Here is a 14789-nt window from a genome sequence, read left to right as displayed (position 1 = left end):
TCTAGTAAATCTAATCTGAACTGACCCTAACGTATTAGAATGCTTCCTTAAAGAGGAGACCACAATACTGTACATTGTCTTCATGACAAGGCTGTGGTCTCAGCAACGCCTTATATAAATGAAGTGTACCTCCCCATTTTTGTATTTTAATTCCCCTATGAATAATAAAATCATGTTAACTTTCCTAATCAGTCACTGTATTTACACAACAATCTTGTGAAAATAATGCACTTGGACACTCAACCCTTCTGCAACTTTAAACTTTGTGCAATTGGATGCAGAGTTGTAGTTGGGGACATGAGACATAGAAAACCTACAGCACAATACAGGCCCTTCGGCTCACAAAGTTGTCCCGTACATATCCCAACCTTAGAAATTACTCTGCTTACCTATAGCCCTCTATTTTTTTAAGCTCCATGTACCTATCCAAAAGTCTCTTAAAAGACTCTATCGCATCCACCTCCACCACCGCTACTGGCAGCCCATTCCACGCACTCACCACTGTCTGAGTAAAAAACTTACCCCTGATATCTCCTCTGTACCTACTCCCCAGCACCTTAGACCTGTGTCCTCTTGTGGCAACCATTTCAGCCCTGGGAAAAAGCCTCTGACTGTCCACATAATCAGTGCCTCTCATCATCTTATACACCTATATCAGGTCACTCCTCATCCTCCATTGCTCCAAGGAGAAAAGGCCAAGTTCACTCAACCTATTCTCATAAGGCATGCTCCCCAATCCAGGCAATATCCTTGTAAATCTCCTCTACATCCTTTCTATGGCTTCCACATCCTTCCTGTAGTGAGGCGACCAGAACTGAGCACAGTATTCCAAGTGGGGTCTGACCAGGGTCCTATATAGCTGCAACATTACCTCTTGGCTCCAAAATTCAATTCCACGATTGATGAAGGCCAATACATTGTATGCCTTCTTAACCACAGAGTCAACCTACGCAGCTGCTTTGAGTGTCCTTTGGACTCGGGCCCCAAGATTTCTCTTATCCTCCACACTGTAAGAGTCTTACCATTAATACTATATTCTGCCATCATATTTGACCTAACAAAATGAATCACTTCACACTTATAAATATTTTTTTTAGCGTGTTGCACCAGACAGTCAGCCATTCTTGTCTGGTGCGTAGTGTCAGGATTGGTCTCCTTTCGGATCTCGATATGAATGTTCCTGACTTGACCCTTGTATTTTTTATGAGGCCGAGTGGCTAGCTCAATGCTCAACCCGGCACAGATGGAAAGCGTGCTCAGGGGCGACCCGATTTGGATTCAAACTCGGGAGCCTTCGCTCCAGAGTCTGGCGCTGATGCCATTGCGCCACCAGCGCAATAGAGAACGATTGAGAAATAGTAGAAAATATTGAATGCCCTCCAGCTTCTTCTCTGAATGTAAGTGCATTGAGGATGAAACACTCTTTCAGATGGTGGAAATCTGGAAGAACATTCAAAATCCTAGATGAACTCAGTGAGTCAAGCAGCTTTCATAGAGGGAAGTTGACAGTCTAGTTTCAGTACTGGAAAGTAGGGAGATAACCAATATAAAAGCGTGGAGGAGATAGTGGAGTGAAACATGAATCTAGGTGAGAGGAGGTGGGGAGTAGAAATGATGTAAGAAACTGGGAGGTGGCAAAAGGCTGAAAAGAGGGAATCTGATAGAAGAGAACTGTGGACCATGGAATAAAGAGTCACCACGTTAATATAGCGGTTGAAGCAATGTTTCACAGTGCTAGCTGTAAGATCAGGGTTTAAATACCACTGCAGTTTAAAAGGAGTTTGTATGCTCTCTCCATGACCACATTGATTTCCTCTGAGTGCTCCTGTTACCTCGCACATTTCAGAGGCATGTGGTTAGTGAGCTGCAGACATGCTATGTTGGCGCTAGAAGTTTGGTGACACTTGTGGGCTCCCCTCACAATTCTAATTAATTTGAGGTTTGACGCACACAACACATTTCACTGTATGTTCTGATGTACAATACATTTGACAAATAAGGCTAATCTTTATCTCTAATCTTTAAGGAGACTGAAGGGAGGAATATAGGGATGAGAATTTCATTTGTACAGTTCCATATTATTTCATTCACTATAGCGCTACCAAGTTATTAAGATTTGAAAATAATTTAATTATAAACTTACAGAAATTTAAATCAAATGATATTTATAGAAGTATTTCATGCTTTTGCATACCTACAACCCTATTGTTAAACTAAGCAGATATCCTAAATGTGCTGTGTAGTGTTTCTCTAGATTTCGTGTCAATACTGTAACTCTGAAATGGGACCACTCATCAGTGATGTGCCAATGATGAAGATCCTACTGGATTTTGAGCAAACCTTAATGTTACTGACATTCTGAATGAGCTAAACATTGATGATGAGCAGGCAGCAGACCAACAGCATTTAAAGTGGATAGGGCAGCTGGGTCCGGACGTCCTGAGACACTGAGTTATAACAGCAGTACAAATAATGAAGTGTTTATTTTTGAGCTCAAGGGAAGTAAAATCACGATGTTCTCCAAGGATGTGTACTAGATCCATGGCCTTTCCTAATAATGATTAAAACTTGGATGCACAGAGCAATTTCAAAATTTTAGTTGAAATTCGGATATATGTGAACTAGGAAGTGTATAATAGTAAAACTCAATGAGATTTAGATAAATTGGTGAAATAGGAGGGTTATTATCAGATAAAATTTAATGCTGAGAAATGTGAAGTGTTACATTTCAATAAGAATGTGAAAAGACAATATAAACTAAAGAGCACTATTCAGAAAGGGCTTTGAGAAAAGAGAGGCTTACATGGTTTTTTTGTAAGTGACAGAGAAGTTTAGGAACGTTGTTTAAAGAAGGCATATCAAATTCTTGGCTTTATTCACAGAAGAGGGTATGTGTGCAACTTAGTCACAATGAGCCTTACTAAAACTGATTGAACTGCAGGTGGAGTATTGTGCCCAATTCTTGGCAGCAGATTTTGGGAAGGATGTAAGTGCTTTAGAAGGCTTTAGAGAAGGTTACAAGAAGATCTGATAGAGATATTTAAGATGTTGGACTTGGGATCTTACCACTAAACATATATTTACCTCCCCACTCACTTCCTGCTTTCCCACTAATCTCACTCTCAGCAGTTATCCCTGAAAGCAGCCAAAATGCTACACCTGACCATTCACCTCCATTCAGGCCCCTAAACAGTCCTTCCAAGTGAGGCAACACTTCGCATGTGAATTTGCTGGGGTCGTCTATAGTATCCAGTGCTCCGAATGTGGCCTCCTCTACATTGCTGAGATCCATCGTAAATTGGGGGACCACTTCACCTATCACCTTCTAGCTATGTTATCGTTTGTTGATGGTACACAACCAAATTTGTATACGGTTGCTGCTGCTTAACCAATATTTTGATTGTAATTTATTGCCCTTGCAGTCTTAGAACATAAGAAGGGGGGGAATGAATTTATAAATTTTCTTTTCATTGCAGCAAAATAAGGGGGGGGGCACAGAATCAATGAGTCACAGTAGTAATAGCACCAACAGAGGCTATTTACACTGTTATGTCTGTACTGTCTCTATGAAAATGCAATCAAGTTACATTCAGTCTCTTGCTCTTTCCCCACAGCTCTGTAAATTATTTCCTTTTAAACACTTATTCAGCTCACCTTATCATGTCTCAACGATGATACCTGGCAATTTATTCTAAACCATAGCCACTCATTATAGTCATAATCATGGAATCATAGAGAACTACAGCACATAAACAGGATCTTTAGTCCATTTAGTCGATGCAGAATTATTATTCTGCCTTGTCCCATCGACTTGCATTTGGACCACAGTCCTCCATACCCCTCCCATCCATGCACTTACTCAAACTTCTCTTAAATGTTGAAATCGAACCTGCATTCACCACTTCAGCTGGCAGCTCATTCCACATTCTCACCCCTCTAAGTAAACAAGTTCCCACTCATGTTCCTTTTAAACATTTCACCTTTCACCCTTAACCCAGGACCTCCTTTTCTAGTCTCACCAACCTCAGTGTAAAAAGCCTGCTTGCATTTACCATATCTATAACCATCATATTTTTGCATACAACCCCTTAAAATTTTGTATAATAAGCTTTTACAAATGTCATTTTTGGTTTTTCTGTCAATCACCTACATTCTATGACCAATGTGAATTGTGGTTCTCTACACACACCAAAATATTGCCTAGAATGGAAATCTAAAGTTACTTATGATAGATCTGAGATATTGGAAGAGAAATTGGTCTGTGAAACAATTAATAAGTGGACTCACACTGACTATGCAACCTTTTTGTTGCACATCCAAGTTAATTTTTCATTTACTTCAGCAAATAACAAATTCTTAGAAATTTCTACTTTCTATCTACAATGTTCTTCTCCATAATAAATACCAGAAACAAAAGAACTTATGTCCAAAATACAAAACAAGAAAAAAATTGCTACTTCTGTTTATATCACTGACCATCCTAACTTCTTGTACTGCCTCGTTGCCCTCACTGGACAATACTGGCCTATAAATATAATCAAAAAGTAACCATTTTTTAAGCACCTTTTAACATCCCATTCAAACATATAGTTGGAATTGTAACAAATGATATATTTAGCCCAAATAGTGATTACATACAAATTATGCTTCAATTGGTAAAGTAGCTTAAATTTCAATGTGTATAGCTGTACTGAAGTCTTTTCCTTTTATGTTCTTACTTAGCCTTAACTTAATATTACTGAGGAGTCATTTTAGACCATGAGACATAGGAGGAGAATTAGACATTTGGCCCATTGTGACTGCTCCGCCATTCAATCATGGCAGATCCTTTCTTCTAACTTCTTCAGCCCTACTCTCTGGCCTTCCCCTCGTAACCTTTGATACTGTGGCTAATCAAGAACCTTTTAATTTCCGCCTTAAATACACCCAATGAATTGACCTTCACACCTGCCTGTGGTAATAAATTCCACAAATACACCACCCTCCAGCTAAAGAAATTACTCTGCATCAGTTTCAAATGGACGCCCCTCCTGAGGCTGTGCCCTCTTATCCTAGACTCCCCCACCATGGAAAATATCCTTTCCACATCTACTCTGTCTAAGCTTTCAACATTCAAAGGGTTTCAATGAGAATCCTCCCCCCCACCCCCATCCTTCTAAATTCAAGTGAGTACAGGTCCAGAACCATTAAACGTTCCTCGTATGATCACCCTTTCATTCCTGGAATCATCCTCGTGAACTTCCTTTGAATCCTCTCCAATACCAGCACATCTTTTCTCAAATAAGGAACCCAAAACCATTCACAATACTCAAGATGAGGCCTCACCAGTGCCTTATAAAGCCTTAGCATTATATCCCAGCTCTTATATTCTAGACCTCTTGAAATTAATGCCTTCCTCACCTCCAACTCAACCTGCAAGTTAACATTTCAAGTGTTTTACACAAGGCTTCCCAAGTCCCTTTGCATCTCAGATTTTTGGATTTTCTCCCCATTTAGGAAATAGACTGCACATTTATTTCTTCTACATGGTGCATGACCATGCATTTCCCAACATTGCATTTCATTTGCTACTTTCTTGCCCATTCTCCTAATCTGTTTAATCCTTCTGCAGCCTTCCTGTTTCCTCAGCACTATCCGCTCCTCCAGCAATCTTCACATCATCTATAAACTTGGCAACAAAGCCATATACAGCATAAAGAGAAGCAGTCCTAACACTAACCCCTGTGGAACACCACTAGTCACTGGCAGCCAAACAAAAGGATCCTTTTATTCCCACTCGCTGCCTCCTACCAATCAGCCAATGATCTAACCATGCCGGTAACTTTCCTGTAATACCATGGGCTCTTAACTTGGTAAGCAGCCTCATGTGTACCACCTTGTCAAAAGGCTTCTGAAAATCCAAAATATACAACATCCACTGCATCCCCTTTATCTATCCTACTTATAATATCCTCAAAGAATTCCAACAGATTTGTCAGGCAAGATTTTCTCATGCTGACTTTGTCCTATCTTGAGGTGTATCACCAAGTACTCCAAAATTTAAAAAAAAACACAAGATAGGATGTTAATATCCCTTGTGCCAATGGATTGTGAGCACTTACTTGAAACTGCCTTGATGTTGGAAGTGGCACACAGTTGACATATGGGTTTTCAACTGGGCACACTCCTTCCTTGACATTCCATCGATTAGCCCCACTACATCTCTGTAGGTTTCAATAATGACTCCTGGTGTTCCAGAGTCACACCCAATTGTCTTCTCACTCTCTTGATGCTATCTTGGAGCCCAGGAGAGGTTTATTTGTTTGATCCAAAGCCAATGATTGCTTCCTTTTGCTGCCTTTGATGTGGCTTTGATGGTTTGCTGTAGAGTCTGACCGTGGATCCCTAGCTTCTTCGGCATTCTGATGGTGGATGTGGTTATAAATCCACTACATCCCACTTCCACAGGACAACCTTTGGTTTTCCAGCCCTGTCACTGAGCTTCAGCTGCCAGGTTTGTATAGTTTAGCCTCTTGTGCTCATATGCTTCAGCCACTGAATCCTCCCACAGGACTGTGAGTTCCACAATGTCAACAATCCATAATGAATTGGACCAGAGAACCAAGTCTGGCCTGAGGTTGGTGGCAGCAGTTTCTGGTGGAAGGGTGAGTTGTTTATGACATCCACCAGCATTTTCCAGTCATGGGTCACATTCATCTGTCCTGTTTCTGGCTTAGGAGGGAGATCTGTTAGTCTTTTTCCTCCCTCCCGGACAAATGGTGTTGGTGTCAGAGTCATTCTAGAGGGGAAGGAGTTGGTTGTTATTCTCTTAGTCTCAATTGCCACTGCCTGACCTTTCAAGACCTGGTTGTGACACACCATGTGCCTGCCTTCTGTGCGGCTGGTTTTGCAGCTTGCCAAGATGTACTTGAGGTTTGCCGGAATCAGATGCAGGGGTCAAGCTGGGTCCTCACCGATCCACTGGTGAAGGTTTTTTGTGAGGGAAGCACATCATATGTAGCTCTGATGAAAAAGCTAAGTCTGTTTGCTTCCATCTCCCATATGTCCTTCCAGCTGATTTTCCTCTTCTCAATGCTTTCCTACTGCATTCATTGCCCCTGCTTAGCCAGGGAGACAGCCTTTGCACTTCTGACTGTCTCTTCCTGTCACCATACTTCCTCAACAACCATCTTCCTTCACTCTGGAATTGTGGCTGTGTGCCAGGTGCGTCCACTTGCTGCCACACTGAAGCCACCCCTGCCATGTTGGACTTGCCCCACAATGTCTTTGTGCCTAAGGGCAACAGTTGCTTTCTGCACTGCATCAGCTGGGGTGCATTTCCACCCAGTTCATAAGGTCCATGCAGTATTACTGATGGTCTTGTCATGAGAGTCTTTGAGTGTCATCTGTGGATGCAGCTTAGAATACTTGAAGTCCTCTGTAAAGCCAGTGAAAGGTAGTTCAAGGGCTCCTTTACCACAGAGGCTGATGTTACACCCTGGAACATCTAGGATTCTTAGGAGTCCAAACTGTAAGCACCAGAGCTTCAGTTTTCCAGTTTTGTTGATGTTATCTAGGCCATTGGTGATGTGTTTCTCTAGTTTCTGCACCTGCTTTATCCATGAGACTGGTGTTCACCGTCTACCCAGGCTTTTGACAGGGTGTCCAGTCACAGTTGGAATTGGGTCATCACCAATCAAGAACTTGATGTATTTCAGCAATCCCTTGACTATGGAGATGCTTCATGACTTGCTGGGTTTGATTTTCATTCTGGCCTACTTGATGTTTTCCTGCAGTCTTCCAAGTAGTTGCTTGGTGCATGCTGTTGTAGTGGTCAGTGTTATTATATTGGCCATATGCCCTAATAGGGGAAAGACAAAGATGGGTGGTATGTTCTTTCACCACATACCACCCATCTTGAAGTCCTGAAAATGACCTCCATGGCCATTGTGAAGGCCAGGGGTGATATAGTGCAACCTGCCATAATGCCTACTTCCAGTCTCTGCCATGTTGTGGTAAAATCTGCAGTTGTGAAGCACAATTGCAGGTCCCCAGCATTGCAATGGGCTTTAGTGTCTGAAAGAAGTTAAATGCTTCCCAGAGGAGTGCAGGGGAATTGAGCTGAATGCATTGGCAACGTCCAGGAAGATCACATAGAGATCCTAGCTGCTTGGATCTGGTGCCACATCATGTTTGTATGTTCCAAATACCCAGAGAGCCCTGGAATTCCTGTTTTCTGTACAGATGTATCAATGTACTTGTTTCTTTCCAGGTAGCTAGCCAGCCTCTGTACTAATACAGTAAAGAAGAGTTTCCTGTTGATGTTCAAAAGCCAAATTGGTCAAAACTGACTGATGTTTGCTGCAAGCAAGAGAAAATCTGCAGATGCTGGAAATTCAAACCCAAACCCAAACCTGGAAACCCCGGCCCAAAACGTCGACTGTACTTTTTTCCATAGATACCTGCTGAGTTCCTTCACAATCTTACAATCTGGGGCTTTCTTCCACTGTTTCCTTAGCTGTCTCCTTTCTCAAATCAGTTGCTCAATCTCCTGCTATCTCCTTCACTTTATTGGTGGTGATGATGTCTTTCCACTCTTATTTGCGCTGACTCCAAATCACTGTCCCCAGTAGCTGTAGATGATGTCTCACATTGCATTCGACTTCTTTTCTGCTGCTCCTATTAATTGTTCAGAAATTTTCATTAAGTCTTTGACAATGGTTTTCTCTTTCTTAACAGCAGTTTTGGGCCACTTCATAAGTGTTCTGCACCTTTTCATCTTTCTCTCCTTAGCAGGTGTTGGTGGTTAGGAGGTTCCCTCACCTGGGATTTCTGTGCTAACCTCCTCAGTAACAGGGGTGCCGGTACTCTGCAAAGTTTGATTTGTGTCTGGTCGCTATGCTTCACTTGACTTAGTTGATTGGCTTCGCAAGACGGTCTAGTTGATGCGAGACCCCGTCCCTACTTCTTCAAACACCTTTTCCTCCCTTGATGAATCTTCAACCCCTTTTCTGAAGTTACTTTCTCCTACCCACAGATGCACACCCAGCACTTGTGCCCTTCTACTGCTGCTGGAGTTTTGGTGGCTTCTTGGGCAGTGCTCTCTTTATTCATGGTAGATCCCATTCCTAGGTCTGATGCCTTGTTATCAGCTATTGAGCTATCTTGCACCCCCACTCTTGCAGGCTCTAGGAGTATCTTCCTTTCTTTCCATTTGATAGACATTAATGGGTGTCTCCAACATACTGAAACTGAATTGAGGACTGCCGTCATGGGTAGCTGGCACATGACAGGCCCATTGGAATCTATTCCCTCCTGTCAGCTAGTCTTTCCATGCTGTCATAAGGTGTTTCCCTTGTAATCAGCAGCCAGAACCTCATTCTTAACAACTGACTCCAACATCTTCCCAACAACTGAGGTCAGGCTAACTGGGCTATAATTTCCTTTCTGCTGCCTCTCTCCTTTTTTAAAAAGTGGAGTGACATTTGTAATTTTCCAGTTTTCCAGCACCATGCCAGAGTCCAGTGGTTCTTGAAAGGTTGTTACTAATGCCTCCACAATCTTTACCACTACCTCTTTCAGAACCCTAGAGTGCAGTTCATCTGGCCCAGGTGACTTATGTACCTTTAGGTTTTTCAGCATCTTCTCCATTGTAATAGTAACTGCACTCACTTCTCTTTCCTCACACCCTTCAACACTTGGCTAGGGTCTTCCACAGTGAAGACTGATGCAAAATACTTATTTAGTTCATTAGCCATCTCCTTGTCCCCCATTATTGTTTCTTTGGCCTCATTTTCTAGCAGTCCTACATCCACTCTCATCTCTCTTTTTTTATTTTTATATACTAGAAAAAGCTTTTACTGTCTATTTTTATATTGTTTGCTAGCTTGCTTTCATATTTCATCTTTTCCCTCCTAATGATTCTTTTAGTTGCTTTCTGTAGGTTTTTAAAGCTTTCGAATCCTCTATGTTCCTGCTATTTTTTGCTTTGTTGCATATGCTCTGTTTTGCTTTTACATTAGTTTTGACTTTCCTTGTCAGCCATTGTTGTACTATCTTGCCATTTGAGTATTTCTTTGTTTTTGGAATACATCTATCCTGCACTTTCCTCATTTTCCCAGAAACTCAAGCCACTGCTGCTCTGCTGTCATCCCCACCAGCATCTCCCTCCAATTTACCTCGGCCAACTCCTCTCTTACACCACTGTAATTTCCTTTACTCCACTAAAATACTGCTACATTCAGACTTTACTTTCTACCTGTCAGATTTCAAGTTGAACTCAATCATACTGTGATCACAGCCTCCTTGGGGTTCCTTTACCTTAAGCTCCCCAATTGTTTCCAGTTCATTACTTAACACCCAATCCAGTATAGCTGATCCCCTCGTAGGCACAATGACAAACTGCTCTAAAAAGCCATCGCATAGGCATTCAACAAATTCACTCTCTTCAGATCCTTTACCAAACTGATTTTCCCAAACTACCTGCATGTTAAAATCTCCCATGACTATCATAATATTGCCCTTTTGACATGCTTTTTCTATTTCCTATTGTAATCCCGGCTACTGTTTGGAGGCCTGTATATAACTGCCATCAGGGTCCTTTTACCCTTGCAGTTTCTTAACTCAACCCAGGTTTAACATTTTCCAATCCCATGTTACATCTTTCTACTGGTTTGATGCCATCCTTTATCAGCAGAGCCACCCTCTTTGCCTACCTTCCTATCCTTCCAATACAATGTGTAACCTTGGACACACAGCTCCCAGCTACAACCATCGTTCAGCCATGACTCAGTGATGGCCACAACATCATACCCAATAATCTGTAAAAGTGCAACAAGGTCATCCTTATTATTTCTCATACTCCATAAATTGAGATATAACACTTTGAGTACTGTATTTGCTGCCCTTAGTGATTCTGCATCCCTGCTCGCTGCAATTTTGTCCAATCTCCTGCCTGCCCTTGCTGACAGTCTGACAGCACACTATCTTTGCATTTTTACCATCCATCCTATCCTGAGTCCCTTCACTCCAGTTCCCATCCCCCACCAAATTAGTTTAAATCCTCCCCAACAGCTCTAACAAACCTGCTCATGAGAATATTGGTCTCCTCAGGTTCAGGTGCAACCTGTCCTTTATGTACAGGTCATTCCTCCCCTAGAAGAGATTCCAATGATCCAAGAACCTGAAGCCTTCCTCTCTGCACCAGCTTCTCAGCCACACATATATCTGTCAGATCATCTTGTTTCTACCCTTACTGATGCATGGCACAGGTAGCAATCCAGAAATTACTACCCTGGAGTTCCTGCTTCTCAGCTTTCTGCCGAGTTCTCTAAATTGTCTCTTCAGGACCTCATTGCTTTCCTTTCCTATGTTGTTGGTACCAATATGTACCAAGACATCTGACTGCTCTCCCTCCCTCTCCAAAATGATGTGGATGCAATCTGAGATGTCCCTGACCCTGGCACCTGGGAGGCAACATACCATCCAGCTGTTCTGTTCACGTCCATAGAATTTCCTGTTTGTTCCCCTGACTATTGAGTCTCCTATCACTACTGCTCCCCTCCTCTCCCTCTTTCCCATCTGCACCAAGACCCATGCTCAGTGCCAACAACCTGGTCTCTGTGGCATTCTCCTGGGAGATCATCGCCCAGAACAGTATTTTCTTGGTATTAAATTGAATAGGATAAAGGATAAAGCCAGTTAAACACTTCTGTGCCAAATTTTAATGATAGAATTTAATTAATTATGCAAAGGAACAAAAGAGGAAGAACTAAAGTATGCACTATAATAATTGATCAAGAGACATGTTTCTGAAACCAGCCATAGGAGCTGGAAAATTTAGATTCATGTGAATAATAAAAATATGGGAGTGAAAAGCCAAAAGAAAGAATCAAACTACTAGTTCCAGGCTCTGCAATGTGTTTGACCCTTACATATCCTTAGAAATGGAAATGAAGCAATCAGAAAACCAAGACGAGATGAGATATGCTCGTGGTATTAGCCATATTCACATGTCACCAAACAATAAATAAATATTATCATGTTCATCTCATTATAATATAAAGTGTTGCTTTATTTACATTAATATTATACAATATAATATCTTTCTGGGGTGGAAATCAACTATTTTGACCCACTCAGGTGTATATGTGACTCTAGGTGTATCATTGTGGTTGTCTCTGAAATGACCAAACAAGAGCAATTATAGGTGGGCTATAAATCCACTCCTTGCCAGTGACACCCAGATCCTGTAAAATAAATAAAGAAAAAACAATCCTGTTAATGTATGATGGTTCATGATGCAATTGATATTACATGGCTGAACATTTAGACTTGTTTCTCTAATACAATTACTGCTCATTTTGAGTGCTGTGCTCCATATTAATTATTATCCCTATCAATTTTAGGCAAAGAAAGGACAAGAAGTGCAAAAAGGGCCTGAAGTGGAAAAAGCTAAACTGGACAAGCTACTGGCTCTGGTTAGAGACCCTGATGTCAAGGAGACCTAATTAGCCCTTGCTATGAGGATATTTATTCAACGTTTCCAAATGAATCAGCAATTGCGCTTAGGCCGACACAATCAAAGCTACAACTGCTTAAGAAATGAAATACACTGCATGTTTTATTTATAAATACAGCACAAAACCCTAAGAGCATAAGAATGTTTTGAGATATGATGAAATAAATCTGTCAACTTAGTATATATACAAATTTATTTTTCCTCCTACTTATTGATGATTTTTTTTTGTATGAAAATCTAGAGAAACTGATGTTTTAGAACTGGTAGATTACTTTTGTGCAACTTACAAAATAAACTCTTGTATTTGAATTCTGGAGAGAAATAAAAACTTTTGAGCAAAATATTCTAGAAATTGACCAAAAATTATTCTTGACTTTCCACAGTAGTGCTATAAATTAATATAAGGTACTTTGCAAAATTCTTATGCACATATATATATAGCTAGGCTGCTTTAGACATTTGACAATGTGGGGTGGTAAATCTGGCCAGAGCAAAGAATGTCAGAGATGGCGAGAGTTTGTGAGACATGTAGTGGAGGAGGAGTGCTAAGGGCAGGGAAGGGGTAGTGAGGGTGCAACCACACCCAGCCCTGAGATACCAGGTAAGGTCATTTGATTCCAAACAACTGGTTTATTGATCCCAGAATGTCTCACTGGTGCTTACCGCTCCCTCTCACTCTCCATTCACAATAGAGACCATATTAGAATCAGATTTATTATCATTCACATATGTCATAGAATTTGTTTTTGCAGCAGTACAGTGCAATACTTAAAATTACTACAGTACTGTGCATGACTCATAGGCACCCTAGCTCTATATATGTATATACACACCTAAGTTTTTGCATAATAATGTATTCTGAATTAATAATAATTGTTAATTAAATAATATTTAATATTGATTAATAATTCCAGATTATAAGGGAAAATAAAAATCTCACCCTACTTCTACTAAATCATGACTAAGGAAACTATTGATTTTTTTCCTAATAAAGTGTTATGGACTTGCAATATGAACCAGCAAGGTCCCCTGCAGAGTATTTCTAGTGTTGTTTATTGTACTTCATATTTCCATCACCTACAATACTTTGCATTTTGATTTTCCAACAGGTTACCATCAAGTATTTTAGTTGAGGACATAACAAAAATAACACATATTCTAAACACAAGAAATTCTGTAGATGCTGAAAATCTTGAGAAACACACAAAAATGCAGACTTCCATTTATATTCTGCAGGTTATGATTTAATTCTGATTATGGTTCAACTATGACAACTTGCAGTGTTTCTCTAATAGTGAGCCGTTTTGAGCCACTTATCTAAGATGTTTTTTCACTGGAGGGGGGCCCAGAGGAGGTTCATGAGAATGATACCAGGAATGAAAGGGTTAACATGTGAGGACTGTTTGATGACTCCAAGCCTTTACTCTTTGGACTTTAGAAGAATGGGGGGGGGGGGGGGGTATCATTGAAACATTGGATATTAAAAGGCTGAGAGAGAGTTGCTGTGGAGAGGATGTTTCCTGCCGTGGGGGAGTTTAGGACCGGAACGCACGGCCTCAGAATAGAAGAATGTCCATTTAGTTCAGAGATGTGACAGAATTTCTTTAGCCAGAGGGTGCTGAATCTGTGGAATTCATTGCCATAGATGGCTGTGGAGGCTGAGTCATTGGGTATATTTAAGGTGGAGGTTGATAGGCTTTTGATTAGTCAGTGCATAAAAGTTTCTCGGAATGGCAGGTGGTGACTAGTGGGGTGCCACAGGGCTCGGTATTGGGACCACAGCTGTTTACCATTTACATTAACGATTTGGATGAAGGCATAAAAAAATAACATCAGCAAATTTGCTTATGATACTAAGCTGGGGGTGGCAGTGTGACGTGATGAGCATGTTAGGAGAATTCAGGGAGACTTGGAAAGGCTGGGTGACTGGGCAGATGGTGTTTAATGTGAATAAGTGTGAGGTTATCCACTTTGGGAGTAAGAACAGGAAGGCAGATTATTATCTGAACGGTGTAGAGTTGGGTAAGGGAGAAATACAAAGGGATCTTGGAGTCCTTGTTCATCAGTCACTGAAGGTGAATGAGCAAGTGCAGCAGGCAGTGAAGAAGGCTAATGGAATGTTGGCCTTTATTACAAAGGGAATTGAGTACAAGAGCAAGGAAATCCTCTCGCATTTGTACAGAGCCCTGGTGAGACCACACCTGGAGTACTGTGTACAGTTTTGATCTCCAGGGTTAAGGAAGGACATCCTGGCTGTAGAGGAAGTGCAGCGTAGATTCATGAGGTTAAT

At 41.2% G+C, this 14789-nt stretch overlaps 1 protein-coding gene across 1 annotated transcript in view; it reads left to right on the top strand.

Moving 5' to 3' along the window:
• The window catches only part of dnai1.2 (dynein, axonemal, intermediate chain 1, paralog 2), a 149686-nt gene extending 136852 nt beyond the window's left edge, over window positions 1–12834 (top strand). Inside the window, exon 21 of the mRNA XM_059989591.1 lies at window positions 12387–12834. Coding sequence (XP_059845574.1) covers window positions 12387–12488 — 102 coding nt within the window. The 3' untranslated portion in view covers window positions 12489–12834. The remainder of the gene's footprint in view (window positions 1–12386) is intronic.
• The last annotated feature ends 1955 nt before the right edge of the window (window positions 12835–14789 follow it).

Source organism: Hypanus sabinus, chromosome 14, assembly GCF_030144855.1.
Source record: "Hypanus sabinus isolate sHypSab1 chromosome 14, sHypSab1.hap1, whole genome shotgun sequence".
NCBI lineage: Eukaryota > Metazoa > Chordata > Chondrichthyes > Myliobatiformes > Dasyatidae > Hypanus > Hypanus sabinus.
The sequence above is the reverse complement of the archived record's forward strand: the minus strand, read 5'-3'. Positions and strand labels throughout refer to the sequence as shown.